At 57.1% G+C, this 25,287-nt stretch overlaps 9 protein-coding genes across 9 annotated transcripts; 3 read left to right on the top strand and 6 right to left on the bottom strand.

The window, feature by feature from the left end:
• Positions 1-514: 514 nt before the first annotated feature.
• On the bottom strand, positions 515-3,499 carry M421DRAFT_28446 (uncharacterized protein; the record flags this gene model as incomplete). The annotated part of the gene is made up of 1 exon (XM_033588950.1): positions 515-3,499. A coding segment is annotated over one exon (2,985 nt), but the record flags the coding sequence as incomplete, so codon positions are not given.
• Positions 3,500-3,636: 137 nt separating this feature from the next.
• On the bottom strand, positions 3,637-4,041 carry M421DRAFT_3363 (uncharacterized protein; the record flags this gene model as incomplete). Its single annotated transcript, XM_033589424.1, has 1 exon — positions 3,637-4,041. The coding sequence occupies one exon, from the start codon at positions 4,039-4,041 to the stop codon at positions 3,637-3,639; it is 405 nt and encodes a 134-aa protein (XP_033450530.1).
• A 1,048-nt stretch (positions 4,042-5,089) lies between these two features.
• On the bottom strand, positions 5,090-9,259 carry M421DRAFT_58320 (uncharacterized protein; the record flags this gene model as incomplete). Its single annotated transcript, XM_033595587.1, has 3 exons — positions 5,090-5,277; positions 5,545-8,257; positions 8,327-9,259. 3 exons carry the CDS (start codon positions 9,257-9,259, stop codon positions 5,090-5,092), a joined length of 3,834 nt encoding a protein of 1,277 aa, XP_033450529.1.
• A 1,376-nt stretch (positions 9,260-10,635) lies between these two features.
• M421DRAFT_369933 (uncharacterized protein) lies at positions 10,636-12,716 on the bottom strand. The gene is made up of 4 exons (XM_033589744.1): positions 12,338-12,716; positions 12,064-12,291; positions 11,394-12,008; positions 10,636-11,341 (listed from the first exon to the last, which is right to left on the bottom strand). Exons 1-4 carry the CDS (start codon positions 12,503-12,505, stop codon positions 10,865-10,867), a joined length of 1,488 nt encoding a protein of 495 aa, XP_033450528.1. The 5' UTR covers positions 12,506-12,716; the 3' UTR covers positions 10,636-10,864.
• A 143-nt stretch (positions 12,717-12,859) lies between these two features.
• M421DRAFT_418595 (uncharacterized protein) lies at positions 12,860-17,219 on the bottom strand. The gene is made up of 3 exons (XM_033591846.1): positions 15,994-17,219; positions 15,291-15,912; positions 12,860-15,244 (listed from the first exon to the last, which is right to left on the bottom strand). Exons 1-3 carry the CDS (start codon positions 16,960-16,962, stop codon positions 12,951-12,953), a joined length of 3,885 nt encoding a protein of 1,294 aa, XP_033450527.1. The 5' UTR covers positions 16,963-17,219; the 3' UTR covers positions 12,860-12,950.
• A 199-nt stretch (positions 17,220-17,418) lies between these two features.
• Positions 17,419-18,668, bottom strand: M421DRAFT_418593 (uncharacterized protein). The gene is made up of 3 exons (XM_033591845.1): positions 18,536-18,668; positions 18,166-18,430; positions 17,419-17,966 (listed from the first exon to the last, which is right to left on the bottom strand). Exons 2-3 carry the CDS (start codon positions 18,390-18,392, stop codon positions 17,657-17,659), a joined length of 537 nt encoding a protein of 178 aa, XP_033450526.1. The 5' UTR covers positions 18,393-18,430; positions 18,536-18,668; the 3' UTR covers positions 17,419-17,656.
• A 135-nt stretch (positions 18,669-18,803) lies between these two features.
• On the top strand, positions 18,804-21,236 carry M421DRAFT_418592 (1-acyl-sn-glycerol-3-phosphate acyltransferase gamma). Its single transcript, XM_033591844.1, has 2 exons — positions 18,804-19,036; positions 19,090-21,236. The coding sequence occupies exons 1-2, from the start codon at positions 18,873-18,875 to the stop codon at positions 21,038-21,040; spliced, it is 2,115 nt and encodes a 704-aa protein (XP_033450525.1). The 5' UTR covers positions 18,804-18,872; the 3' UTR covers positions 21,041-21,236.
• A 158-nt stretch (positions 21,237-21,394) lies between these two features.
• On the top strand, positions 21,395-23,024 carry M421DRAFT_418591 (uncharacterized protein). Its single transcript, XM_033591843.1, has 2 exons — positions 21,395-21,734; positions 21,815-23,024. Exons 1-2 carry the CDS (start codon positions 21,590-21,592, stop codon positions 22,777-22,779), a joined length of 1,110 nt encoding a protein of 369 aa, XP_033450524.1. The 5' UTR covers positions 21,395-21,589; the 3' UTR covers positions 22,780-23,024.
• Positions 23,025-23,264: 240 nt separating this feature from the next.
• On the top strand, positions 23,265-25,171 carry M421DRAFT_418590 (pantothenate transporter liz1). The gene is made up of 3 exons (XM_033591842.1): positions 23,265-23,543; positions 23,598-24,320; positions 24,372-25,171. The coding sequence occupies exons 1-3, from the start codon at positions 23,357-23,359 to the stop codon at positions 24,977-24,979; spliced, it is 1,518 nt and encodes a 505-aa protein (XP_033450523.1). The 5' UTR covers positions 23,265-23,356; the 3' UTR covers positions 24,980-25,171.
• Positions 25,172-25,287: the final 116 nt, after the last annotated feature.

Below are 25,287 nucleotides of genomic sequence, written 5' to 3'. Positions count from 1 at the left end.
TCAATCAATCAATCAATCAATCAATCAATCAATCAATCAATCAATCAATCAATCAATCAATCAATCAATCAATCAATCAATCAATCAATCAATCAGTCAGTCAGTCAGTCAATCAACGAGTCACTGAAACAGGCTGTGGGCGCTATGCGGTGGACGTGCGTCATCAGATGCTAGTGTCTCTCAACCTTGACAATGCACGTGGAAAAAACAGCATGATGGGTGGATAGTATGTTGATAATGATTAAACTCTTTGCTTATACAACACAGGGGTATCTGTCCAACCAACGCCATCTATGCTAAACCATCAAGAAACGCTCTAGACAACAATCAAAGCCCCGGGCTGCATCGACAACAATCAAAGCCCCGGGCTGCATCGACAACAATCAAAGCCCAGGGCTGCATCGGCAACAATCAAAAACCCCCGGGGCTGCATCGGCAACAATCAAAGCCCCCCGGGGCTGCCTCACTCGAGGCGCTGGCTCTTGACCGCCTTGGCGCCGCTCCTCATGACGGCCGAGATGGACTCGCAAGTGCGCGCGCGCTTCAGGTTTGCTGCTGGAGACAGGCTCGCCTCGCTGTTTGTGCTCTGCGCGTTGCGCGTGCTCCTGCGGCTGCCGTGCTTGGACCTGCTGCCGCCGATGCGGCTTGCGGGGCTGTTGAAACCGCTGCCGCCGCCTGCGGTCGCTGCAGAGCTGCCTGCGACAATGGCCTCGGCCAGGCGTTCTGCGACGGCGGCGTCGTACTCGCGTTCAAAGGCGCGGACTGTGTCGGGGTCCTGTTGGCGCGCGGTGGCCAGAAGGTCGATGCTAAAGTCGTCGTCGTCGTCGTCGGAGTATTGCGATGCCTCCGAGGACGTGTCTGTCTGCTCGGCGGCCAGTGTACGTCGCGCAGGCGGAGCAATGTTGAGCAGCTGCAGCGCAGTGGACGATCCGTCGCCCGTGTCTGAATCGCCCGTGTCTGAATCGCCGTCTGAAGATTCCTCGTCGTCGGAAAGCTCGCCAGAAGACTGCGCGTCAAAGGGGTAAAAGGACGGAGGCGGCAGGATCGAGCTCGGCATGTCCTGGCGCACTGCGGAAATAATCTCCTCTCTAATCGTATTCCTGGGGCTGCAGGAGCGGCGCCTCTTCGCTTGCGAGACCCGTCTCCCGTCCAAGATGGCTTGGATCTTCGAGGGGTACAGGCTTGCTCGGCGGTCCTGGACAACAGCGGGTGCTGCAGGGATCTGCGCGCGCTGCACGCGGACCGAGAAGTTATCGTCCGGCTGCACGCCGCCCAAGCCAGAGGCTTCAAAGTCCATCACGTGTGGACTGGCAGCACTGATGTGCTTTTGGAGATGGACAGGAGAGAAATCGAGGCTCGCGAGTGAAGATGGGGTCGAAGCGCCGGCCTTTGAATCCGAGTCCGTCACGGCATCGTCCAACGGTCCTCGTGACTCCCAGAGCTCGGCTCTCTCGCTGTCGTGCGCGTCGAGCTGAGCACCAAGAGGGTGACTCGTAATGGTCTTGTAGTTTTCGGGAAGAGTGAGCGACGCTCCCACTCGGTCGCCAGTAAGGTCGGTGCAGAATCTGACCCTGTTGTAGAAGATGATGGGCCCGTCGTGGCGACGCTTGTCAGGCAAGCTGCTCTGCACGGCGAAACCGCCCAGCGCAGAGGATTCGCCACGCTGCTGGGGCTGGGAAAGCGAGCTCGCCGACTCGGTGCGGTCGTACAAGTCCATGTCCTCGTCGGAACTCTCCCTCCGGAAGAACAAGGGCTTGTACGCAAACTTGCACGTCTCGAGTTGCTGCTGGGCGGGAGCGAGCTGGCGGCCTGGGTGTTGTGAGCCGCCGCGTCCGCTGCTCTCGATGCTGGTGGCGCCCTTTTGCGGCGACCTCTGCGGGCCCGTGGTCTGGTAGGGCGAGCTGACGCCCGTCTGCTCGGGAGAGCCATCGCTGCTGTCCTTTGAGAAATCATGCCCACCCTTCCATCGGACCTTGCGGCCGTCGGGGGACAGCTCCAGCTGGGTGCTGTACTCGGCAATGGCGTCCTTGACATTGTCGGGCGTGACGTTGAGGGTGTGCAGCTGAGCCAAATTGATGAGCAGGTTGAGGTAGAGCCAGCCATGTCCCGCGAGTGCCTCGGTGGTCGTGATCATGTCTGGCGGCGAGAATCCGAGGTGGCGGAAGTAGTCCATGTTGGCGGCAGGGACCTGGGCGCGGCAAGGATCCAGATCCAGAGGTCGCGTGGGCCGCTGGTCAGGGGATCCGGATCCGGATCCGGATCCGGATGCAGAGGCGGCGAGGTCTTGTTCGTGTACGCGGTGGTGTGCAGCAATGTGCGGGGCAGTAGAGTCTTGTCGATTGGCAGTAGAGTCTTGTCGATTGGCCTTAGAGTCTTGTCGATTGGCCTTGGAGTCTTGTTGATTGGCCTCGGCGTCAGGGCGCTCAGGCATGATCAGAGCAGTGCGCTGGCCCTCGGGCCTCGATGCCCTGCCGTCTGCTTCCCGCTCACGTCGATCGGCCGTGGCAGCCGACTGGGCGACCTCCTCTTGCTGCATGGGCTGGGGGTGCTGTCCGGGCACGGAGCGCTTGCCGGCGAAGATCTGCTCCAGTCGTCGCACAACCATCTTCTTCCGTGCCTTTTCCGACATGGGTGCATCGTGCTGCGGCAACAGGCCGCGCGGGATGTCGTCGAGGTACGAGTGGACGTTCTGCTGCTGGCGGCTGTAGGCCGACTTGGTCATCCTGCGCGTGTCGGTGGCGGCGGCGGCCTGGGTCGAGGCGCCGTTGGAGGGCGTGGACGAGTTCTGGCCAGAGGCAGACATGGACGCGTAACCCGACTCGGCGAAGCGCGGGGTGGACGAGGCAGCGACGTTCTTCTGGTCGCGGGCGGGGGGGTAGGCCGTGTCGGGCGCGTCGGGCGAGTGGTCGAGGCCGGCAGCAAAGTTGCGCAGCGTCTCCTCGAGCTCCCGCTTCTTGTGGTCGGGCAGGTGGTGGAAGCGCACCTCGAACAGCTTCTCCTCCTGCAGGTGGGCGTCGTGGACCTTTTCGTACTTGCGCAGCCGCTGCCTCAGCTTGCGGTTGGCAATGGTGAGGTCGTCGATGACGCTGCGGAAGTCTTCGGTGCTGCTGCCGTCGGTGGCGGGGTCGGCCAGGGTGGGGCGGTAGGGCAGGCGAGGCATGCGCAGGTGATGGGCGTCGGGCGGCGTGCGGTCCGACGACGACGAGTTGTTCAGCAGAAAGGGCGGGTCGTTGTCGACAAACGAGGCGTCGTGGCCCATGTCGTTGTTGGTCTTGTCGAACCAGCCGGCGGCATCGCTGCTCTCGCCGGAGCTGAGGTTGTTGAGGTGCAGGCGCGGCGAGATGCTCGAGGGCGGGTTGGCCCTGTCACTGGCCGGCGCCGGGGCCGAGGGCGAGGTGCTGAGCGTCGTCGACGGGCAGGCGGCGGGCGCGGCAACGGCCGAGGCGGGCGGGCTGTGTCGCAGCGAGACGGACTGGTGTGCGGGCGGGCGGCGCGGGTGGGGAGCGCGAGCCGGGGCGTCCATGGTGAGCGAGGGCGCGGGTCGGCGTGTGTTGGCTGCGAGGGCTACGGGGACGGGCGTAGGCTACGGGGACGGGCGCAGGCTACGAGGACAGGGCCATACGGGCTGCGCGTCGGTCACGGTCGAGCTGCGTGTGTGTGTGCGCCGAGGTGCTGTCGGCAGTCGGCAGGCTGCTGTGCGTGCAGTGTATGCAGTGTCGGCAGTGTATGCAGTGTCGGCAGTGTGTACAGTGTCGGCTGCGTGTACAGTGTCGGCTGCGTGTACAGTGTGTGCTGTGTGTACAGTGTGTGCAGTGTCGGCTGCGTGTGCAGCGTCGGCCGAGTGTGCAGTGTCTGCTGTCTGCTGTCTGCCGTCTGCTGGGTCTGCTGGGGACGGTGTCGGGTGTGGGCTACGAGGACAGGCGGTCGGGAGTGAGCAGGTCGGGGGAGCGAGCAGGTCGTGGGAGAGCATCGCCCCAGCAGCGCCTGCGCGGCAGGTACACGGGGCGTCATCGCGAGTAGCATGTCCGCAGAGCGCACCATTGTGAGGTTTGATGGAGGCCCGCCGCTGAGATCGAGACATCCCTGCAGCCCCGCCTAGCGCCGACCTGCCCATCGCCGCGCCCCGATGCGGCAGCCGTCGCAAATCGAGCCCTTGGCCACAGCCAACCTCCGATCGAACGCGCCCGCAGCGATGGCCGCCCGCGCAATCTCGGTCCGCCTGCGCAATCACTGTCCGCCTCTCTCCCCCCCCGCCCGCTGCACCCGAGGACCCTGCCTCGATTCGCTCGGACGTCCTCACCGAGCCCGCACCAGTCGTCGCAGCCGCAATCTGCTCCGCCGCAACCATCGAAGATACCCAGCGCATCGCAGCCAGGTCGACAACGGCCGCCAGCCTGCCGTCAGACGCACCACACCCCTCTCGGTCGCAATCTCGATGCACCCAGCGCACCTGAGACTGCGTCTAGAGCATGCGTCTAGAGCAATGCCACCCACCAGTGGCCACCAGTGGCCACCACACCGGCCGACGAAAGAGGTCGAAACACATTGATTCATCGCTGCTAGAAATAACACGACCTAACCCATACACCTCTCCTACCATTGGGGATATCTCAAACGAACCGTGCGAGCAGCCGGAAACACGACACCCCAAAACACGACGCACCAAAAACACGACACACCAAAAACACGACACCAAAAACACCAAAAACACCTCGAGTAGCCCAATGCAGCGACCAACCACATGCATGCTAGAAGCAGAACCCCGATGCGAAAACTTGTCCTCGTCATGTCTAGAGGATCTGGTCCTCGCCATGCATAGAAGACCTGATCCTCGCCATGCCTAGAAGACCTGGTCCTCGCCATGCATAGAAGACCTGATGCTCGCCATGCATAGAGACCTCGTCCTCGTCGTGTCCATTCGTCCCCTCTATCGTCTGTCCGTCGTAATATTAATTCCTGCTATCCGTCATAATAGCAATTCCTGCTATCCGTCGTAACAGTTCCTGCTATCCGTCGTAGTACTAACTCCTGCTGTCCGTCGTAGCAGGAATCCTTGCTATCCGTCGTGGTAGCAATCCCTGCCATCCTTTTACACCAGCACCCACTCGCTCCCCCTCTTGATAAACTTATCCAGCATCATCGTGACATCCGCCAGCACGAACCGGCAGATGTAGAATCCGAAGAACTCGGCTGCGTGCCGCGACGACAGCTCCAGCCCCACGTGTGTCTGCGACGAGTGCTTGAGCCCGGGGTCTTCCACCTGCCGCGCGATTTGGTCTGTGAAATCAGTCAGCATCCACGAGTGAGAATCGTGAGAAATCGACGAGTGACAATCGTGAGAATCGACGAGTGACAATCGTGACAATCGACAAGTGACAATCGTGAGAATCGACAAGTGACAATCGTGAGAATCGACAAGTGACAATCGTGAGAATCGACAAGTGACAATCGTGAGAAATCGACGAGTGACAATCGTGAAAATCCACGACAGCAGAAAGTATGAAAGAAAGAACGAGAAAGAAAAAAAAAAAAAAAAAAACTCACCCAAAATCTGCGCCGAATCAAACAGCCGCGCCAGGCTGCTCATGTACCCCGAGTTGGGTCCCTCAAACGTCAACCCCAAAGTGTCTCTCTTCGCGAACCGGATGGACGGCAGGCTGGTCATCGGCACCGTCGCCATGTTCAGCGAGTCCTTGGGCACATCTCCGTTGCTCATCTTCAGCCCCGCCAAGCTCGCCAGGTTGACGCCCGAGTTCTTGCTCCTCAGCTTCCGCCAAGACGTGAGATAGCTCTTCCCCTGCGCTACCGCCCGGCTCGTGCTGTTGTCCTGCGAGCTGTGCATGCTTCTCATACCGCCGCTCTCTCCGCCCCCGCCTTCGCCGACAGAAGTCGCGTCTTTGAAGAGTGCAGATACGCTCTGCACCCCCACCTCGTTCCCCAGCTTCTTGCCCAGCTGAGCCTGTACCTGGTCGAGCACCACTTCGAGCGCTTGCATCTCTTCCAACACAACGTCCGCGTCGAGCGTGTCCATGGACGCCATCTTCTGTAGCGCCGCACTCAGCAAATCACAGTTGGCAATCTTGTCCTCAATGTTCTTGATCTTGACCCCCTTGACCCGCCACACGTCGCGCGGGATGAAGAGCTTCGTCGACAGGTATCCTCCACGAGGATGCACAATTGTCTGGTAGAAGCACCGCATCAGCCAAAACGGCCGCAAGAGGTACGTGTCTGGACATGGCTCCAGCGGTATCGGCGCGTTTGCCACGGCTGCACTCGGCGACCCTGGCGAGAACGGCGAGTGGATATCGCTCTCGAACAGGTGCATCCCAACGCTCGGCAGTCCATCGATGCTGAATGTCGGGAGACTTGGCGTTGGCAGCGCCGCTATGTTTGCGACACTCGCTTTGCGCCCGCTGAGCGAAAACGTTGTGCTGAGCGGTGTGCCTATAGACCCATCCGAGCCGTCTGGGCTTGATATGGAGAGCGTTCTCTGCTTCAAGCTCAACGAGGACTTGTTCTTCCTAATGCCAAGCGCTGACGGCTTGGACTTTGGAGACCCCGGTGCGAGCCCCGATTCGTTCAATGTGCCATGGTTCAGAGCTGGCGTAGCAGGTGAAATTGCTGCCGTCGTCTCAGCTGGACTGGGAAGCGCAGGTAGTGGTGATGGGGCAGCGAGTCCCGTCTGTTGAGGCACCTGTGGCAGAGCCGGTGCTTTGAAACTCGCATCTAGGTTGGATTGCGTGCTGCTGAACAGTGCTGCTGCTGCAGACTTGGGCAGCTGCACGGCGTCGAGGGGTGAGTTCTTCGCGGGTACCGGAGGCTTCTCCGTGTGCGGTGGCGCCGCTACCGTCGGCAGGGATGTTTCAATCTTCAGCGTTTTAGCGTTCTGTCCTGATAATCTCCGACTCCTCACCGAAGCAGCCTCCTTGGTTGCGGCAATGGGCCGTGGCGTGGCTTCAGGGTCGATGGGTTGTGCAGGTTGGAGTTCTGGGACCGAAGGCAGGGCACCTGGAGGAGGCGGGGGAGGGAGAGCTGGTAGTGCTCCAGAAGGTGCAGGCATTGCAGGTGGCGGATGCAGGGGTTGTAATCTAGATGCAAGCGGCTGCATAACTTCTGCAACTGTTGAGAGGGAGGTTCCTCCGGTGGTCCTGTGAGAGGACACTGAGCTGTTATAAGCCGAGAACTCGCTCGAGTCTGATTGCCGCGGTAACGAGGACTTGGTTTGCAGATCAAAGTCAAACCCGTCGAGCATGTACTCTCGCGTCATCTCGTCTAGAAGACGTTCCTCCTCTTCAGCCTCGTCATTGAGCGTTAGCTCAGCGCTCTCTCGGACGTGGGGCAGCGTCTCGCTCTGCAGTTGTGTCTCCTTGAAGCGGTACTTTGCCGCCGCAATAGCCTCTTCGCGCTCGGCCTGCCGTACGTTCTCCTTGGCCAGCTGAACGTTCCTCAGTCTTGTCGATATGACGTCGTCCGGGGCTTTGTCTTCATCGTCAAAAGGCTCGAAGCCGTCATCGTAAGCAGCTTCGACTGCGGCATCGAGGGCAGCATCGAACTCGGCTTCCGTCGCCCCGCTTGTGTTCCTGATGTGCGTCCGGCGAACCCCCGATCGAGGAGAGAGCGAGTGCACGGATGACGAACACGAAGATCCCCCAGACTCGTCAATGGTGTCCAGCCACGACGTCGACTCATTACTATGGACGCGCTGATGGTTGGGCTTTGCGGGCTGTGGCTGGAGTAATTGTGCCGAGTTGCATGGCTCGTTCGGAAACGTGGCGCTGAACAAGGGTGACCTGGACCGGTTGGGTGACAGAGGTGGAGGCATGTACGACCGGTCCATGGGCGATTCGAGCGGTAGACTGGATCCTGCCAACCGCCCAGGCGGCGGCTGGAGGTGGAACTGCGAGGTCTGCATGCTCCTCTGGACATCACGGATAGCGGTGCTGATCATGGACTCGCGCTGACCTGCAAACTCCGGTTTCCGGAGGGGCAGTTGGTACGAGGGAGCCGGGGGTGGCTCTGGGTCTTTCAGAGGCAGGTTTTCTGTAGAGCGGTCGTTTACGATCCGTGTCATGGTCGCTGTCTGGATCACGGCAGGGCTGTCGTCGTCGTCGTCGTCGTCGCTCACGAGCAGCATGGACCGCTGCTCGTCGAGAGACTCACCGCTCATGGGCCGTGCGGGGAGTGATTTCCCAAAGTTGTTTGTGTAGCCAGGGTCTAGTCGACGCAGCTCCTCGATGCGGTTGGTGTAGGTCACGCGCTGGGGGTGTTAGTGTGCGGGACCAGGGGCGAAGCAGAGGGGATGGGGGGATCTGCTGGGACTACTCACAATGGCATCCAGTTTCCGTCTGTCGTCGTCCTGCGAGCTGCGGATCATGACCTGCTGCAGCAGCTTGCAGGCGTCCTCGTAGGCCTCGGTGGCGCCCTCGAAGTTCTGGGCGTTGTCGAGCAGGACGGCCGTGTTGGCCTTTTGCAGCGCGCGGGACAGCATCGTCTTCTTGTCCTTCTCGCGGCGCTCGCGGGCGCGCGGCAGGGTGTCGTGATGCGGGTCGTCGAAGCGCGAGCTGGTGCTCTCGCTGCGGGCGTGGTCGCGCGAGGCAGAGCGGCGGTGGCCTGCACTCGGCGCGCGGGGCTGTGTCGCAGACGCGGGGGGCCGGCTGACAGAGGGCGCACGGGGCCTCGGGTCCGGGTCGGCGGCGACGAGGGCGGGCGACCCCAAGGGCGAGCGGCCCAGGACGCGGTCGGCGGCGGTGCGCGAGGGCGGGCGCGGGTGGGTGGCGGTCAGGGGCGTGTGCGGCTTCGAGTTGAAGTAGTCGGTGGGCTGGGCGGCGGCGAGCAGGCTCGGGGTGAACAGGCCGGTGGTCGAGGGCGAGGGCGCGGTCGAAATGCTGCCAGGCGAATTGGCGTCGTAGACGGTGGCGGCCAGGAGCAGCGGCGGCAGCGAGGGCAGCTGGGGCGGCGGCGCGGAGGAGCTGCCATGGGCGGACAGCGCCAGAGGCCCGGTGCTGCTGGACCCCGATACGCTGGGTTTCCTCGCGGGCGACGCGGTGCTCCGCGACCAGCGGTTCACGTTGGCGGCGTCGGGGGCAGCGCTCGAGCGGCGGCGGGCATGGCGGTGGTTCGGGGCGGCGGCGTCGGTGGGCGCAGTGGGAGCGGTGGGAGCGGTGGGAGCAGTGGCAGCGGTGGCAGCGATCGCAGCAGTGGCATCTGGCGAGGCGGTGTGGGCGTGCGCCGCGCTCGCAGCAGCACCGGGCTGGGCCATCGACGCGCTGAGGGAGCCCGCTCGCGACCGATGCAGGACGCTGGGCGCGGGCTCTGCGGCGGCGAGCCGTGGTGCGCTCATGCTGGGTCGCGGTGAGGCTGCTGGATGTCTCAGGCCAAGGCGAGGGTGATGCACAGCATCGCGGCCTCGGTGCAGGAACGCGCGGCTGCGGCGACGTGGGACAGGCTGCCGTGCAATGCTCCGGCTGCGCAGGGTCGAGAATCAAGATGTCGTCTCCCCTCAATGTCACGATGCAGCAGGCGAGGAGCACCGTGTACATGTGGAGGCTAGCCAAGCAGCGCTGCGAGACAGTGCCCACGCCCGCTCGTACCCCTGGCCTGGCCGCAATTCTCAAACAGAGCCACACTAGACGTCCCCCTGTCGAGTGGCCTGGCGCAGACGTCTGCCTGTCTGCCTGTCTATCTATCCATCTATCTGTCTATCTATCTATCTATCTGTCTATCTATCTATCTATCCATCCATCCATCTATCCATCCATCTATCCATCCATCCATCCATCCATCCATCTACATGCTCTGACGCTGTCCTGCGCTTCTCGTCTTGCCTGCACCGAAGCTGCACAGAACACAGAGCCTCACGCTGGCCGCCCGGCTGCATAGCATAGCATCATGCAGAGTCCCTGGCTGCGCGCTCGGATAACCAGTTCCCGCTTGCCGACCGACCTGCGTCCCTGGCGCTGGACCCTGAGCCCTGACCGATCGAATGCCAACCCACCCACAAACAACCCTCATCTCAGCACTCAGGAGCTCTCTCACGTCCTAATCTGGCTGCCCCAATCTAAAACACCTCCTACCGCACTTTGGCACTTTCTAGCCTCGTCCCAGCGACACGGCCCATGTTCGGGTTTGATGACACTGACATGTAACTGCCATGAAGGCCACGGCTACCTGTTCCGAGCGCCCAAGCCACCGAGCCACCGAGCCAACGAGCCACCCTCTCTTCTAGCACCCATCTGGCCCATTTACGAAAACCTAGCCCAAAAGCAGTCGCACCACAGACAACAACAGCAACTCATCACGCTCATCTCCATGCTTTATTACTCATGTTATCGTTATATAGTCCGTTGGTCTTGTACTTGTGCCGATCCATCGAGCCACCAAGCCGCCCTTTCTTCCAGCACTGACTAGCACCCATCTGGCCCATCTACGAAAACCTAGCCCAAAAGCAATCGCGCCAAAGACAAGAACGGCAACCCATCACGCTCATCTCCAGTCTTTATTACTCGTGTTATCGTTAGTCTTGTACGTATGCCGACGGCCCTCAGCCGCTCCTTCCCAATTGGATCCTGCGGCAGCTGCAGCCCTCACGGTCGACCCATGCCCATGTCTCCTGTTTCGGTTCCTGCAACGCGTTTCATGCAGCGCCGTTTTGCTTTGTGACTTTGGTCACATTTGCGTTCCAGTTGAGCCCGTCGTCTGCTACGTACATCGCCGACGAGACATCCATAAACTCTCGAGACCAGCCAATCCCACCCTCTTCCAATCTCCTCTGCTTCTGGTGCGGGCTGTCGACTGCAGCCTCTTTCTACTGGCTGCGAGTCTAAATCGTACCATGTCAGTTTGCAACATCAACGCCTTTTTAATCTCACAAATCGATCATAATATCCTCTTCTTCCACTCCATCGTCCCACGCCGTGTCCATTGCGTCACCCGGCGGACCGTGCCTCTTGAGCTGTCGCTTCAGGTTTTCGATGAACTCCTTAGTCAGCGTCAATCGGTAATCGGCGTCCCTGACCTGATCGGCGAGCGCATTCGTTCGTAACGTCTGTTTGAACAACGCCTGCTGCTGCTGCTTCTCTGTCTTGGCGAGCGGGCCCTGTGTGGGGTCGAGGTAGAATCGCAGCACGACCCCTGTCTCTGCCTTGTCCGTCTGCTCTAGGCGCGCGTTGAGGTGGCCCTCCTTGATAAGCGTTTCGAGATACTGTGTCGTTTCGTCGGCGCTGCCACCCACGTTTCTAGCGATGTTGAATACGGGGATTGCCGAGAACGTTCGTGACAGTCGCGAGACGTATGCCTTCATCTGGCTGTCCAGCACTGCCTTGACAAGACCTGTGTTGCCGTCCTAGCAACGCTGTTAGCGTTGGCATGGAAAACCTTGTTGATCAACTACTTACCTCCGACCATGTCTGAGCACCTGCATTGATCTGGGCCTTCAGCTTGGACATGTTGTTGACATGTGTGTATGCATCTGCCACGGCCTCGTATGCTTTGGAGGAACCCCGGACTTGCTTGATCGCTGTTGCGTTCGCTGACCGCGGGATGCTCTTGGGCCCACCAGACACCAGACAGCTCAGCAACACCCACTTCTTGTAGGCCTCCAGCATCAAGCCGTTGGCTACGTTGGCAGACGGCATGATCAGAACGTGCTCCAGGAAGTGCTGAGCCTTGGCGAACTGTCGCAGGCCGAGATACGCCATGGCTCCGAGTACGTAATATTCTTGTATATCCACGAATGTGACCTTGTCCGAATGTCCGGAGGCTTTGTGGATGAACTCTCCACTACGCGCAACGTCCGCAGCTAACACTGAGTACTCTGAACCTTCCCTCACAGCAGCGGGTATTGACGAGGGCAGACTATGGATGTAGTTGTCAAGGATGGGTTCGGCGGCGGCATACGACCGTGTCTCGAGACATAGGCGGATGAAGTCGACGTGTGTAGAGGTGAAGGTGCCTGTGGTAGGGTCGAGGCGGATCATGGCTGAGCGAATAGGTGCAATAGCGAGGCCGGGCTGTAGGAAATTTAGCAGCGTGCTCGCTCTGACCTGGTGGCGTGAGCCAACGTACTGATCCAGCGTTGCGCGCAAGCGGCTCAACGTAGTCTACCAGCTTCTTGTACTCTTGTCCCGCATAGCGTAGTTGCACTGGGTCGAACGTCTCCAAGAACAACACCAGCTGATTCCAGAGTGCGCCTCCAGGCTGCACTGTATCTGAGGACTTCTTGTCCATGGCGGCAGAAATGCGGTGGCGGAGGGCGAAGGCGTAGGCTATCGAGTTGACTGCGGGGTTGAGAATCTGCGAGGTTTAGCTCTACACTACTGCCTTCATGCGGTCTGCCTACCTCAAGCACATCTTGCGGTGTGTCTGCGTCCTTGGACCAGTGTGATGCTGAGACACTGTCAAGCTGTCTGACAAATGCTTTTGCGGCTTGGTCATACTTCTGACGCGACTTGAGGTCCTCCGAGTCGGGCTGGAACTGCAGCAGTAATCTGGGAAGTTCGACCGCCATGGTCGCGTCTGGTGAGTGGTAGGTTGTGGTGTGATCAAGTAACGGCGATGGTGTTGTGGGGGTGAGGGCGATGTGGGGTGTTTGCCGCCTGTTGTCGTTGCGGTGTGCCTGTTGAACTATATGGTAATGTGTGAGCAGGAGACTGTCAGTGACGTATGTCCGACCCTGAGCTCCAGCAATCGCGTACAAGGAATTGAGTCGCGGGTGAACAATGTCAAGTGCAAATGGTCGGACATGAGCAGTGAAGCTCCATGGTAGCCTTGCGCATGGGCCAGCCCCACTGCGACGGACCTATCAAGTCACTTCACCGCCGACACTCGAGCACGCACGCCTTGAACAAGTTGAAACATGTTGATACTGGCTCATAGGTATCATCGCAACCGTAACGCCTTGCAAATAAGCCAGACACCCGTCTATCGTCTATCGCACAATCCCATAATCACAGTCACCTCTTCTTAACAGCCTCCTCCATTTTGCGGACCAAAGCCTTCAATCCGATACCTTTCTCGCAATTACTCTCCAGATACGCCTCCATCTTCTCCCTGACCTCCCTCATGCCCTTCAGCACAGGCAGTCTCCTAGCCTCTTCCCCGTCCAAGTGCACCAGAGGGTTGAGCAGGATGTCGAAGCACTCGTGCCAGATCTCCGTCTGCCAGTACCTCTTGAAGCTCTCCTTGATCTTATACGTCTTTGTCGCGCCGGCACCGAGCCCTGCGCCTTTCTCGGCAACAGTGGCTATGTACTTGCCGAAAAGCATTGTATGGATGATGCCTGCCAGACCATGGTAGTCGATCTGGTATGTCCAGGGTCGCGCTTCGTGCATCTCAGCGCAGTCGTTTTCCGTGAGATCCCACTCAGCCATGAACTTTACGTCTGGCTTAAATGCCTTCATATCGATGCCACGGCCAAAGTCAATCAGAGAGACGCCTTTGGACGCCCAGCCATCGCGACCATCACGTTGGTAGACCGAGTCCCATTCGCCTCTCTGCAGCGTCTCGAAACGTACTAGGACGTTGTCTGCTTTGAGATCGCCGTGGACAATGCCTTTGGAGTGAAGTGCTTCAATGGTGCGGAAGAGTTCGATCGTGAAGAACATCACCAGCTGCTCATCCATCGGGCTGCTCTCTGCGCGAGCGATATTGACGATGTCGAGGAGGGTGCCTTGATCGCGGAACTCTTCAATCAGGTAACACTCGTCTTGAAAGACGTGCATCTCGTAGGCGTCGACGATCGAATCCGATGCTCTGGACACCCCAAGGCGGCGTTTCGCTTGTCGCATGATGTAGAATTCCCATGGCGTAGGAGGCTCCTCCATCTTGAGAGCTTCCAGATTTCGGCGCTTCGGCCCAAACTCACCCTTACCCATTTGGGCGGGTGCGTTCTCGTCCTCGTCCTTCGGTGTGCTTTCAATGAGATAGACTGGTGCAAACGCCCCTTTGCCGAGCTCTCGCTTGACGGTGTACGTTCGCTTTGACCCATCAAAGATCAGCTTAGGAGGCGCACTCAAGTTGGTCATCGTCTTGTCCTGGGAATTGTTCCTCATCTTCTTGACAGCCTTCGTGTACTTCTGGATCTCAAGAGCTTTCCCGCTCAGTGCCTCAGTGTCCGCAAAGTAGCCGTCGTAACTGTCAAGTGGCGGATAGATCTGTTCCAGGATGGTCTTGCGAGTATCGTCTGCAACCGGGTTGCAGAGCAAGTCCTGGATAATTGGCCCTGTGGGCTTTGGATCTCTGAACACGACCGGCTTGGCAGCCAGAGGTTGTCGTGCGGGCTCCTCGACTGCTTCGGCGAGAAGCTCGCTAGGTTTGGGATCCGATTGCCTGAGTGATAGCTTCGTGATTTTGCCTGGGCCGTCAATAGCCTGTTCAAGGAGATCGTGGAAGGGGCTGCTACCAGGCTCGTCCTCATCACCATCCTCGAATATGATGAGATCACCCTTCGAACGCGAAGGCGTCTTGGCGTTGAGCTGTTCCTTTTGAGCGTAAGCAGTTGCAAAACCCAAAGAGGACTCGGTCTTCTCCACGATCGGGGTCATGAAGGGCAGACGGTTATTTGCAGCTTGTACGGGATCCCGGTATGGCCTCATTGGATAGTTGCGCTCCTCTGGTGATAGAGGCACGTAACGCGTCGGTAACGAGGGTGGGGCTTGCGGTGATGTTGGCGTGGCTACTTCTGGCTCGTAGTGCTCTCCTGACTTGACCAATGGATGTGTGACTTCTTCGAAAGACTCGTCATCCGAGTGCTCCGAACCCTCGTAAGGAATGGTGGTGCGGACAGTATCGTCGTTATCGTCTTCGTCGTGGTCATCCTCTGCGTCTCTGCTGTCTGTACGGTCAGACCAGGCTGAGGCAGTTGTGTTGTCGAATTCTGTCCGATCGACCTCTGTGTTGTCTGCGTCGCTACCGCTACCGCTACCACTCTCACTTTCTAAGTCGTTGTCGCCAATGACGGTGCCCAGTGTGAAGTCTCCACCGACAGTCGTCTCGTCGCCAAATTCACTGCGAGTAGCTGTGCTCTCTGCACCACTGGTGTAGTCACTCTCATCATCGTCACTACTTACCTCTTCACTCTGTGGCTGTGGCTGTGGAGTCTCCTCTTCATGCTGCTTCAAGGGCTGATTGAAGATCTCGTAGATGTCGTCCATCGCCTCTTTGGTGTGAAGAGTCATTGTAGCTTCACGTCCACCTTTCTTTCGGCGGACCTTCGACTTCTTGGACGGTGAATCGAGCTTTGCTTGGACTGATGCTGGTCAGAAATGTTATGGAACCATGTTTGCAGTACTTACTTGTCTGAGTTTCTCCGCTAATTTCCTTGACATCCATGACTTGGATCTTGCGGGTCCGATTCGCGCGCTCTTCCTTCTTTGCCCTCTTCGCTGCTTTCGCCTTCTCAACCTCCACTTGTGAAGGTGGCCTGTTCTCATCATCGCTGGCAACATCATCTTCGCCGCCTTTGAGAGGCACAGTCTGTGGCTTTGGAGGCTTCTGGAAATCTAGCTTAGGTGCTAGAGGCTCCAGCTTGGGTGCTAGAGGCTCGTGTTTCGGTGCCAGAGGTGCTTGCCTGGGTACCAAAAGTTCCTTCTTCTCTGTCAAAAGTTCCTGTTTGGGAGCTAGAGGTGCAGGCTTAGGCTTGGACACTTGTGCTGCGGCAGCCTGCTCGGCAAGTTTCTCGGCTTTTACGTGCTCTTCACGGCGAACAGCTGCCCAGTCCCGGTCAAGCCATCCTCTATGCCTGGCTCGTAGTTCTTCGAACGAAAATTCCACGGACATGGGATCGCTGTGATTAGGGTATACTTGCTCCAGGTCGACAAACACGACCTCGACTCTGCCTGTCTTCGGGTTGACGGCTTGTAATTGTTCACGGAGTGGATGTGGCTTCGACGATTCGTCATAGAGATGTGATTTGGTCTGAATACATAAGGCAAGCGCCAACCAATTAGTCCTGCGATCGTAAATAAATGAAAAGGGACATGCAGACGATGAACTCACCTCATCCTTGAAAATCATCATCTTGCCTGCGCCCTTGTTGGTCTTTCCACCCTTTAGTGTCTCGCCAGCCCAAGGACGAGCCTGTTGAGCGTTTTCCTTCTTGCGGTCTGCAATTGTACCGATGCTATCCCAGCCCTGACCGCTTCCACTCGAGCTTGTCCTGGCAGGCTCTCCCTCGTCAGAGAAGATGGCCATCTTGGGCTTGCCAGATTTTGGCTTGGTTGGCTTTTGCTGGCTCTGCGCTTGCGGCTCGGGCGAAGCAGGTGCGAAAGGATCGAGCTTCGCTGCTAGGGCCGGGCGAACAGCAGGCAGAGCAGGGCTCGATGGTTCGGGGACGTCCTGTGGCCGGCTCTCAAAACGATGCTGGAACTCGCCGTATTTTCGAATCAAGCGCTCGGTCGGCCGTGCCTCCTTTTCGATACCCATACCATAGATTTCTTCCGCCTGCGAGAAACGCCCAGCTCCCTCAAGCCACGCTGCATACTCTTCGTAGTATAGTGCCAGCCCATCGCCAATGTTGTGTCGTGCGAGAAACCTGAAGATTTCCTGCGGCGCCTCGGCGAAGAGTCTGATGTAATGCAGCCAGAGCTTGAGATAGCGGGGATCGTTCCTGTAGTGTGTGGACGATTGGAAAGCCTTTGTTGCGCGCTCGAGGAGTGGGCCTAGTTGCGATTGTTTGTCGTTCTGCGCAGAGGGGTACGCCTCTAGTGTCCATTTCACGTATCGGTCGTAGATGTCGAGCGGGTCGTCAGAGTCGTCGATGTTCATGAGCTCCTTCTCGAACTCTAACCGCCTGGCGCTGTGGGCATCTTGTGTCTGCAGCGGTGACGGCGCATGTCCTGGCTTTGCGCCGAGCGGAGGTGTATAGAGCTGTGCGAGTGCTCTGGCAGAGCGGCCGCTGGGAATGGCCTGGATGTTTTCCTTCGAATTTTCGATAATCTCGAAATCGACAATGTCGTCTGAACCCATAGCGCCGGTGGGGTATCTCAAGAAAAGAAAGAATCGAAAATCAATGTATAGAAAAAGCCCAGCGCCTTACCTGGTATCGTTGTTGTGCAGAAAGTTGCGCATGTATCGACTTGGCCGCTAGCGGGGCTGTTGTTTCCGCACCCTCGCCGCGCCTTCCCCGACTGACTAGGTTTTCGTTGCCCATGACAACCACAGCCGTCCTGAGAACATGTTCCCTCACATGTGACTGCTCCTTCGTCCATCTCATCCGAAGCGTGTCCCTGTCGAATCGAGAGACACTGGTGTCACTGGGTATCTTCCCGATTGCTAATAACAGGCACACGCGCAGCATGAGTCACAATATACATTGGAGCATCTCAGTCCGTCCAAAATTGAGCGTTTACCCCGGAGTATGTCACCCATGGAGAACATAGAGACATCCTCAGCAAGGTTTTGGATCAGATGGAGACTCATAATACAAAGCGGAGATAAAGGGCTATGTCAAAGCTTGACCGTAAAACAAAGCTTTTCTTACGTTTCATGGAACCGAATTTTCGGACGTTCACTCGTTGGGAATACTCCTGACTGCCATCATAATCATACAAAGCCCCATATTCCAGCCCAAAGGCAGACACTCCTCAACACCATACAAAGCATCCATCATATGTTCTCAGATCTCGTAAGATAAGTATCCTTCAGCCTGAGCTCAGGCGACTCAAGCACCCTGCCTAGCCTTCTCCGAACAGATCAGCGCAATGATCCTGCTCAGTTCTGCGCTCTGTGCGAATTGCTCCTGCTTCGTCTTTTCATCGACGTCTTCGCTCGCAGCGATGTCATTGGATACCGTCAACATGCGGTTCTGGAGTGCGAGCAGCTTCGACAGTGTGTTATCAAGGAATGGAGCAGAGAACATGATGTTGGTCGGCGATTGACCGGAGTTCGGCAAGCGCATCTCGAGTTTCCTGGGGGGCTTCTTTTGCACAGGTCTCTGCTCGACTGGCTTCTGCTCTGACTGAGACGGTGTCCTAAAGGCTTGTTAGTATGATGTGTTCTACGACGTACTGAGGGCGATGACAAGGCTATGTACAGGCCTGCGCACCAATCGAGGAACATAATGCTTCCCGCACCGACCGCATGGTCGATCGGATCGCCAACGTTGGTAGCGGAACGTTCGATTTCAACGGCCACTAGCCACAACCGGAAGAACTTCAAGGGCGAACGTACCTTTCACGTTCAACAAAAGTCATGTTCTCGGCCATCTCAGCGACACGGTTTGCAATTCTCGATGCCATGATTGTGTAGGGCGATGCGTGTTGCTGCAGACCGTTTGCCGCGCCGTTAGCGTTGCTCTGTGTCTTCTTTCCCGTGGTCGAAGCAGCCTTCTTGGGGCGCGAGGCGGCGGTTTTGGCGGACGTGCGGTTCACCGGTGCGGATGCTACTGAGGCAGGCATTTGAAAATTTGGTGTGAGGTTTGTATTCAGGCGGGTGTCTGGGGTGGGTTAATATTCCCTCAATGTGACGCCTGTCGCGTGCATACGGCTCGGCATACGTCGAGCATGCACTACAGTCGCATGCAGGTGGAGCGGACACTGACCTGATGACTGGATATCGAGTTTTCAAATAATGCGATACAAGTGGGTATGCTGAGGACGTTGAATGTCGAGTTCAAGGTATATCACAAAATGGACGAGCAGCTCTGGGAGAATAGGATGCTCAATATCTTGACCTGACCGCGATGACGTCGCTTTTGGCGCCTCCTTCCAACTTTATGGGGCTGCGAACAGGGGTGGTGCGGGATGCGATCAGCATTTGTGGACTCGTGGAACGCCAAACTTGATCTCGACCGTTTGCCGGATGTTGACGTCTGACACCTCAATGATGGGCCTCCTGGCATCCTCTTCGACTTATCTTTGCGACATTTGCGATTGAGCATGTCGCCCGTTATCAAGAAAAAGAAGGTTGACCTCGGCGCTGGGTTGCGTGTCTCGAAGGACAACATCGCTGCGCATCCCGCGGGGCCACCGAGATATGGCGAGTTGACGCAAGCGGAGAGGGCATTCACGCTGGCGTCAACGTTCCTGTCTGGAGTTCTGGCGTATGGCTATTCACCAGTTTCACATCTTCGTCCTTGGGCTGATAATGGCACAGCATTAGTGCATCCCAATTCCTGGGAGCACCACTGAAACTGATCGATCCCCAGTTCTATGAAGGGTACATGGCCTATACGAAAGAATGTTTCGCCATCCTGATTACATGCTTGACCCAATGGTGGGCGCCTACTGTCGTCAGAGTTAGCGGAGACTCAAGCATGGTTGGTCAACTCATTCAGAAGAAAGATGGGAGTCTGGAATGCAAGTTTGCGGACCGTATGGTTCTGATGGCTAACCACCAGCTGTATACTGACTGGCTGTATCTGTGGTGGATCGCATACACCAACAACATGCATGGCTTTGTCTACATTATCTTGAAGGAATCGCTCCGAAACATCCCAATCATTGGCTGGAGTGCACAATTCTATAACTTCATCTTTTTGGCCAGAAATTGGGAAGAAGATCAGCGCCGATTCAAGAAGGCGCTCTCACGCCTCAACGGTGCCACTCAGCCCATGTGGCTTATCATCTTTCCAGAAGGTACTAATCTTTCCTCGACCACCCGGGAAAAGAGCAAAGCCTGGGCTACGAAGAACAATCTGCAAGACATGAAGCATCAGCTTTTGCCGCGAAGCACTGGACTGCGGTTCTGCTTGAACGAACTCAAGGATACCACAGAGTGGCTCTACGACTGCACAATCGCGTATGAGGGCGTACCGCCTGGACAGTTTGGACAAGATATCTTCACATTACGCTCAACCTTTTTCGAAGGCCGCCCGCCGAAATCTGTCAACATGCATTGGCGCCGCTTCCATATCTCGGACATCCCCATCCAAAACACGAAAGCGTTCGAAGTGTGGCTACGCAACCGATGGCGAGAGAAGGACTACATGCTCGAGTACTTCCAGAAGCACTCACGATTCCCAGCTGAGAACTTCTGGAAAGACCATCTCGATATGGGCGACCGCAGCTCGCAAGGCTCGCAAAGCATACGGAGTGTCCCAAGACCGGCGGTGCAGATCGAGACCGAAGTCAAGTCAGGCAACTGGAACGAATTTGTCAAGATCTTCGCCCCGATTAGCAGCGTCTTGATGGCTTTGACGGTTGCATACGGAGCCAACCCTGCTGACTTGATACCTGGCGGGAAAGAGTTCTTCGAGCAGCACATGAAGCAACTTTTGAATGGTGGCGGCGAGATGGGCGGGCTTCCAAGTCCTGACCAGCTTGAGAAGATGATTGAAGGCGCAGCAAAACTGGGAGCAGCACAAGCTGCTGATTCACAGCAAATGCCGCAAGTAGCGGCACTTACACAGGAGAACCTGGCCAAGTTGGTGAAAGAGACCGCGATTAAGAACGGCGTCGTGTTGCCCGGTGGGATGAGACGAGCCAGTACAGCACTTCCACAAGCACCGACCAGAACTCTCGCGACACCTACGGCAGTTCCAACACGCGCGAAGAGTGCCATTGTTACCCCGGCTTCGGCTCAGAAGTCACTCGGGGCTACAGCGAAGGCAAAGCCAGCAACTGCTGTACCTACAAAGGTAAAAGCTGCGCCCGTGAAACCCAAGGTACCCGCAAGATCGAAACCTACACCACCCACGGGACCCATGAAGGAAGTAGCTCTGGCATCTGGTGTTACGATCAAGGTTCCAGCGACAGCTGTAGAAGAACCGAAAAAGCCTGGCGCGACGACGATCAAAACAGCCAACGGACTGACTCTCAACATTGGGAAGAAGGACATCGAAAAGGCGCAGGAGAAGAAGGGTGAAACAGTCATGAGCGCTGGAGGTATTCCGATCAAGATCACTTCGAGTGGTAAGATCGAAGTCGCGAAGAAACCAGCTCGTGCAAGGTCGTGTCCCACATCAAAGCCTGCGGCGAAGAAGGCTGCAGCGGCACCCGCAAAAGCACCGCCAAAGCTCAATGGCACAACGAGCGCACCGAAGAAGATCGCTACCAAGCCATCGACTCCACAAGCGAAGGCGCCGCCAAAGCTGGCTACGAAGTAGATGTAGAACATTGGGATTTAGGCACGGCGTACTATATAAGAGCAAATGGCTCAGGCGTTGGATACCCGCACATTTCAGCAGTCACTTCACAATTACTTGAACATTATAACTTCATTGCTGTCCATTTCTGACTACAATCAAAAACTCACCATACCTCAAAACGCCTACGAAGTCGTACAAAAACATACCCCAAGTTCGCACGCATCCAGACCACCATCTCATACATCACACCCAGAAATGATCGCCATTCATCCCTGCTTTTCCTCGAGGCATGCCGCGATACCCCTGCCAACTCCCATGCCACAGTTACGTCATCGCGGGGGCGGCAACAGGCATCCCAGTCTCGAGAAACAGGATCGGAGGTGTGGCGCAAAGGTGTCATCGGGCTGTCATCTGTGCACTCTCGAAAGCGACGTCCTGATACTATCGAATCATCAATCGTGGTGATCTCTCTCCAAGGTCATCGATTGAGTTGTTGATTCAGTCGAAGTCCACCCTGCCTACTGATTGAGAACTACGTCCGAACATCGCAACGTCGAAAACGGTACAATGGCTGGTTTCATCCAGAACATGATCTGGAGCTCAGTGGAAGGGTTCGTGGACGCAGCGAAGAAGACCGGCGGCGAATACGCAGGTAATGCTCTGATCAAAGCTGGCGATGCCATTGAAAACGGAGGACGGAGCGTAGGAGGAGGTACGTCTTACCAACTGCTTTGACATAAAAGTGGAAGTAGATCTGCAAGTAGCAGAAGATGAAAGCTAATCAAGAATCAGGTCTTGAGAAAGCAGCCACAGGCTACGGCTCGAAGCTCTCGGGACAGAAATACCAGGCGTCTTCGGCTTCGAAAGCGCTCCCTTCGACAGCACGCAAACCAGCTGTCAAGCGCAGTAACTCCATGCCTGCGAATACCAAGCCATCAGGCTCTCTGGCAGGTGGAAGATCAATCGCTGGACCGACGAGTGACGTGCCGCTAGGTGCGAAGAAGACAGTTGGTGGTGTGAAGAAGGCCGCTGGTGGTGTTGCGGGCGGAGCCACAAAGACCGTTGGAGGACTTACGAACACAGCCACGAAGACAGTCGGAGGTGTAACAGGCGGAGCTACAAAGAGCGTCAACGGCGTGAGCAAGACCGCAGGAGGCACCGTTGGAGGCGTAGGCAAGACAGCTGGAGGAGTCGTAGGCGGCGCATCTCGCAACGCAACGCGAGGTGTGAACGGTCTCGGTGACGGGCTCGCAGGGCTTACGGGCGGAGTATCCAAAGGCGCAACAAGAAGCGCCTCCAATTTCGGCGACGGCCTCGCAGGCCTCACAGGCGGCACTTCAAAATCCGTCGGGGGCCTTGCAGGCGGGACCTCCAGGGCAACCGGCGGGCTCGTCAACAACGCAACCAAAGGCGTCAGCGGCATCGTAAACGGCTCCTCAAAGCCTATCGGTGGAATTAGAGCGAATGCTCAGAAGGCCGTCCCTCCGGGCATGCCTAAGCCGTATGCCAGCACCAGTGCAGGCTCAAGTTACACCAACCCGTATCCTACTGCGAAGAAAGCGCCCATCAGGCCGGGACAGAGCAAGCCCTTCACACCACCGCAGACGAACGGGGACGGACCCAAGCCGTACCCAGGAACCAATACGCTACCTGGACAGGGCTCCAAGACGCCTGTCAAGAGGACGTACAAGCCTGCGCCGACTTTGGGAAGCCAGGTGGAGTCTGGACAGAAGATGACGCATATTGGGGCATTTTAGGCAAGCGCAAAGAGCGCGATGAGAACTACGACATTGTAAAGACGTAAAGAGACGGGTGTATGATACGTGAAGTTCGTTTTTTGGACGGCGTTTGAGCGGATTGAGTCTGTTGAGTCTACCATGGTACAATTTAACCGATACCATGCTTTGCCTCACAGAAATTATATGCTTGATGTTGGACGCAAGATGACATCCGTAGCAATTGGGGAGAACAATTAACACAGACGGATAATTATCGACTCCTCTAGTGTCTGATCATCGGGACCCAAGATAGGGCGTGGGTGCCGGCATCGGCCCTCCTCCACGGGGATAAGGAACCTCCCCACAATGCCCCGCACAAGCACACAGGAGACTAGCCTGCAGAGGAAATAATCGACTTCGAAATAGAAACGGGAGTCAACATCGATGCAAGCCGCGTCACTAGATCGTATAGCAGTGGTTCGAGCGTCAAGCCTCGAATAAAGTCTTGTGTGAGTCTTGGAATGCTTAAATCCCTAGATTCTCCACTCCTGTCTTTGCTGGCATCTTCGCCAACCTGCACTATCTCGCGTCGTTGAATCTCTAGAAGCTTCGCAAGATGACGCTCTTCTCCAACAAGGCTGAAAAGCCGCCTGTTGTTGCATCAGAGCAGGCTGAGAAAGATGTCACACCGGCGCAGATCGAGAGTGGTCCCGCGGCGACGGCGATTGATCCAGAGATCGAGAAGCGCGTCCGCAGGAAACTAGATATGAACCTCATACCACTGGTCTCAGCGCTTTATCTTCGTGCGTATCACCATTTGTATGTCCCGAAAGTTGGAGTCACTGACAGCTACGCAGTGGCCTTCCTCGACCGCTCCAACATCGGCAACGCAAGAATTGCTGGCATGGAAACTGATCTGCACTTCGCGCCCGGAGACTACGACTGGCTTCTCACCATATTTTACATATCCTACATCAGCTTCGGCTTCCTCGCCATAATGTGGAAAGTTGTGCCGCCACACTACTGGGCCACGTTCTGCGTGTTCACATGGGGTCTTGTCTCGACCGTGCAAGCAGCGAGTAACTCGTGGGGAGCGATGATGGCGCTGCGATTCATCATGGGCGCGTCCGAGGTTGCGTATGGACCTGGTGTGCCGTTCTTACTGAGCTTCTTCTATCTCAGGGATGAGTTGGGGCTCAGGAGTGGACTCTTTCTGAGTGCAGCGCCGCTGGCGAATACTTTTGCAGGCGCGCTCGCGTATGCAATTACGAGTGGCAGTCCGGCGTTGGCGAAGTGGAGAGTGCTGTTTCTTGTCGAGGGGCTGCCGACGGTGGTAATGGCCGGCGTAGCCTTCTTCTTTCTACCTGACAGTCCGGAGAAGGCAAGGTTTCTGAACAGAGAGGAGAGGGAAGTTGCAAGAGCGAGGGGTGTTCGGCAGGCCGGTGAGGCGTCACGTATCGGTATGCCGAACTTCAAAGAGTTCTTCGCTGGGTTGGTCGACCTCAAGGGGTGGATTCTGGGGTTGATGTACTTCAGCTGCAACGTGGCGTTCTCGTCACTGCCTGTCTTCCTCCCGACGAGTAAGTGCCAACTATCGATTCGTCTCTTTTACATGCTAACAGACACCACAGTCTTGAAAGAGATGGGCTTCAGCAGCGTCAACGCCCAAGGTCTGACCGCACCGCCGTTCTTCGTTTCCTTCCTCATGGTCATCACGACATGCTACATCGCGGACCGCACCCAGCAGCGCGGTTTGATGGTTGCTTTGCTGACCTTGATCGGCGGCGTTGGGTATGTGATCTTGGCAACCTCGCACTCGGTGGGAGCTCGATATTTTGGCGTCTTCCTGGCAGCGGCAGGCATATTCCCAGCGATTGGCAACATCCTGCCGTGGGTCACCAACAACCAAGGCTCAGACACACGGAGAGGAGCAGGCATCGTGCTACTCAATCTGATTGGGCAGTGCGGCCCGCTGCTTGGAACCCGCATGTACCCCACGAGCGAGGGACCATACTATGTCAAGGGACAGTCAGTGTGCGCGGCGTTTCTGTTCTTCTGCTGCTTGTTGGCGCTCACGCTGAGGACCCTGCTTGTCTGGGAGAACAAAAAGCTGGACAGGCAATATGGCACTGTTGCTCAGCAGAAGCTAGCCATGGAGGAGGCGGCTGCACGAGGCGAGGGTAAAGAGGAAGTGATGGCTGTGGAGAACTACGGGCCGATGTTCAGATATGTACTGTAGTACCACTCGACATGTCGGAATTGATCCCTGAGAATTGGTGCTTTTGGTGGAATCAGATGTACATTGTCAGTGAGGGGATGAGAGGATGAAGATGGATTAGACTCGACTCGGTGCTATCCAGCTTGAATGCACGACGTTGAAGTGTATGTCGCTAACCTCACGTGCAATAATTATTGCAATCTTTATGCAGCGGAGATCAGCGTCAGAGAAAACCGGGTCTTCATCGGAGTAAGCCTTTGGTTCGCGCTTGCGCGTCCGGGTAGCCTAATACGGAAATTGCTCGCGTGGACAAGTTTGGCCGTCACGCT

Source organism: Didymella exigua (genome assembly GCF_010094145.1).
Source record: "Didymella exigua CBS 183.55 unplaced genomic scaffold M421scaffold_8, whole genome shotgun sequence".
Lineage (NCBI taxonomy): Eukaryota > Fungi > Ascomycota > Dothideomycetes > Pleosporales > Didymellaceae > Didymella > Didymella exigua.
The sequence above is the reverse complement of the archived record's forward strand: the minus strand, read 5'-3'. Positions and strand labels throughout refer to the sequence as shown.

Excerpts from the sequence above, each read along its gene's own strand:
- M421DRAFT_418591 (XM_033591843.1), top strand. The coding sequence starts at position 21,590 with ATGGCTGGTTTCATCCAGAACATGATCTGGAGCTCAGTGGAAGGGTTC. Across the intron at positions 21,735-21,814 it reads AGGACGGAGCGTAGGAGGAG|GTCTTGAGAAAGCAGCCACA; the intron begins GTACGTCTTACC and ends ATCAAGAATCAG.
- M421DRAFT_418590 (XM_033591842.1), top strand. The coding sequence starts at position 23,357 with ATGACGCTCTTCTCCAACAAGGCTGAAAAGCCGCCTGTTGTTGCATCA. Across the intron at positions 23,544-23,597 it reads GGTCTCAGCGCTTTATCTTC|TGGCCTTCCTCGACCGCTCC; the intron begins GTGCGTATCACC and ends ACAGCTACGCAG. Across the intron at positions 24,321-24,371 it reads GCCTGTCTTCCTCCCGACGA|TCTTGAAAGAGATGGGCTTC; the intron begins GTAAGTGCCAAC and ends CAGACACCACAG.
- M421DRAFT_418593 (XM_033591845.1), bottom strand. The coding sequence starts at position 18,392 with ATGCCTGCCTCAGTAGCATCCGCACCGGTGAACCGCACGTCCGCCAAA. Across the intron at positions 17,967-18,165 it reads ACTTTTGTTGAACGTGAAAG|GACACCGTCTCAGTCAGAGC; the intron begins GTACGTTCGCCC and ends ACAAGCCTTTAG.
- M421DRAFT_418595 (XM_033591846.1), bottom strand. The coding sequence starts at position 16,962 with ATGGGTTCAGACGACATTGTCGATTTCGAGATTATCGAAAATTCGAAG. Across the intron at positions 15,913-15,993 it reads TGATGATTTTCAAGGATGAG|ACCAAATCACATCTCTATGA; the intron begins GTGAGTTCATCG and ends TTATGTATTCAG. Across the intron at positions 15,245-15,290 it reads TAGCGGAGAAACTCAGACAA|TCCAAGCAAAGCTCGATTCA; the intron begins GTAAGTACTGCA and ends GACCAGCATCAG.
- M421DRAFT_418592 (XM_033591844.1), top strand. The coding sequence starts at position 18,873 with ATGTCGCCCGTTATCAAGAAAAAGAAGGTTGACCTCGGCGCTGGGTTG. Across the intron at positions 19,037-19,089 it reads TTCCTGTCTGGAGTTCTGGC|CATTAGTGCATCCCAATTCC; the intron begins GTATGGCTATTC and ends ATAATGGCACAG.
- M421DRAFT_369933 (XM_033589744.1), bottom strand. The coding sequence starts at position 12,505 with ATGGCGGTCGAACTTCCCAGATTACTGCTGCAGTTCCAGCCCGACTCG. Across the intron at positions 12,292-12,337 it reads CACCGCAAGATGTGCTTGAG|ATTCTCAACCCCGCAGTCAA; the intron begins GTAGGCAGACCG and ends TAAACCTCGCAG. Across the intron at positions 11,342-11,393 it reads GTGCTCAGACATGGTCGGAG|GACGGCAACACAGGTCTTGT; the intron begins GTAAGTAGTTGA and ends CAGCGTTGCTAG.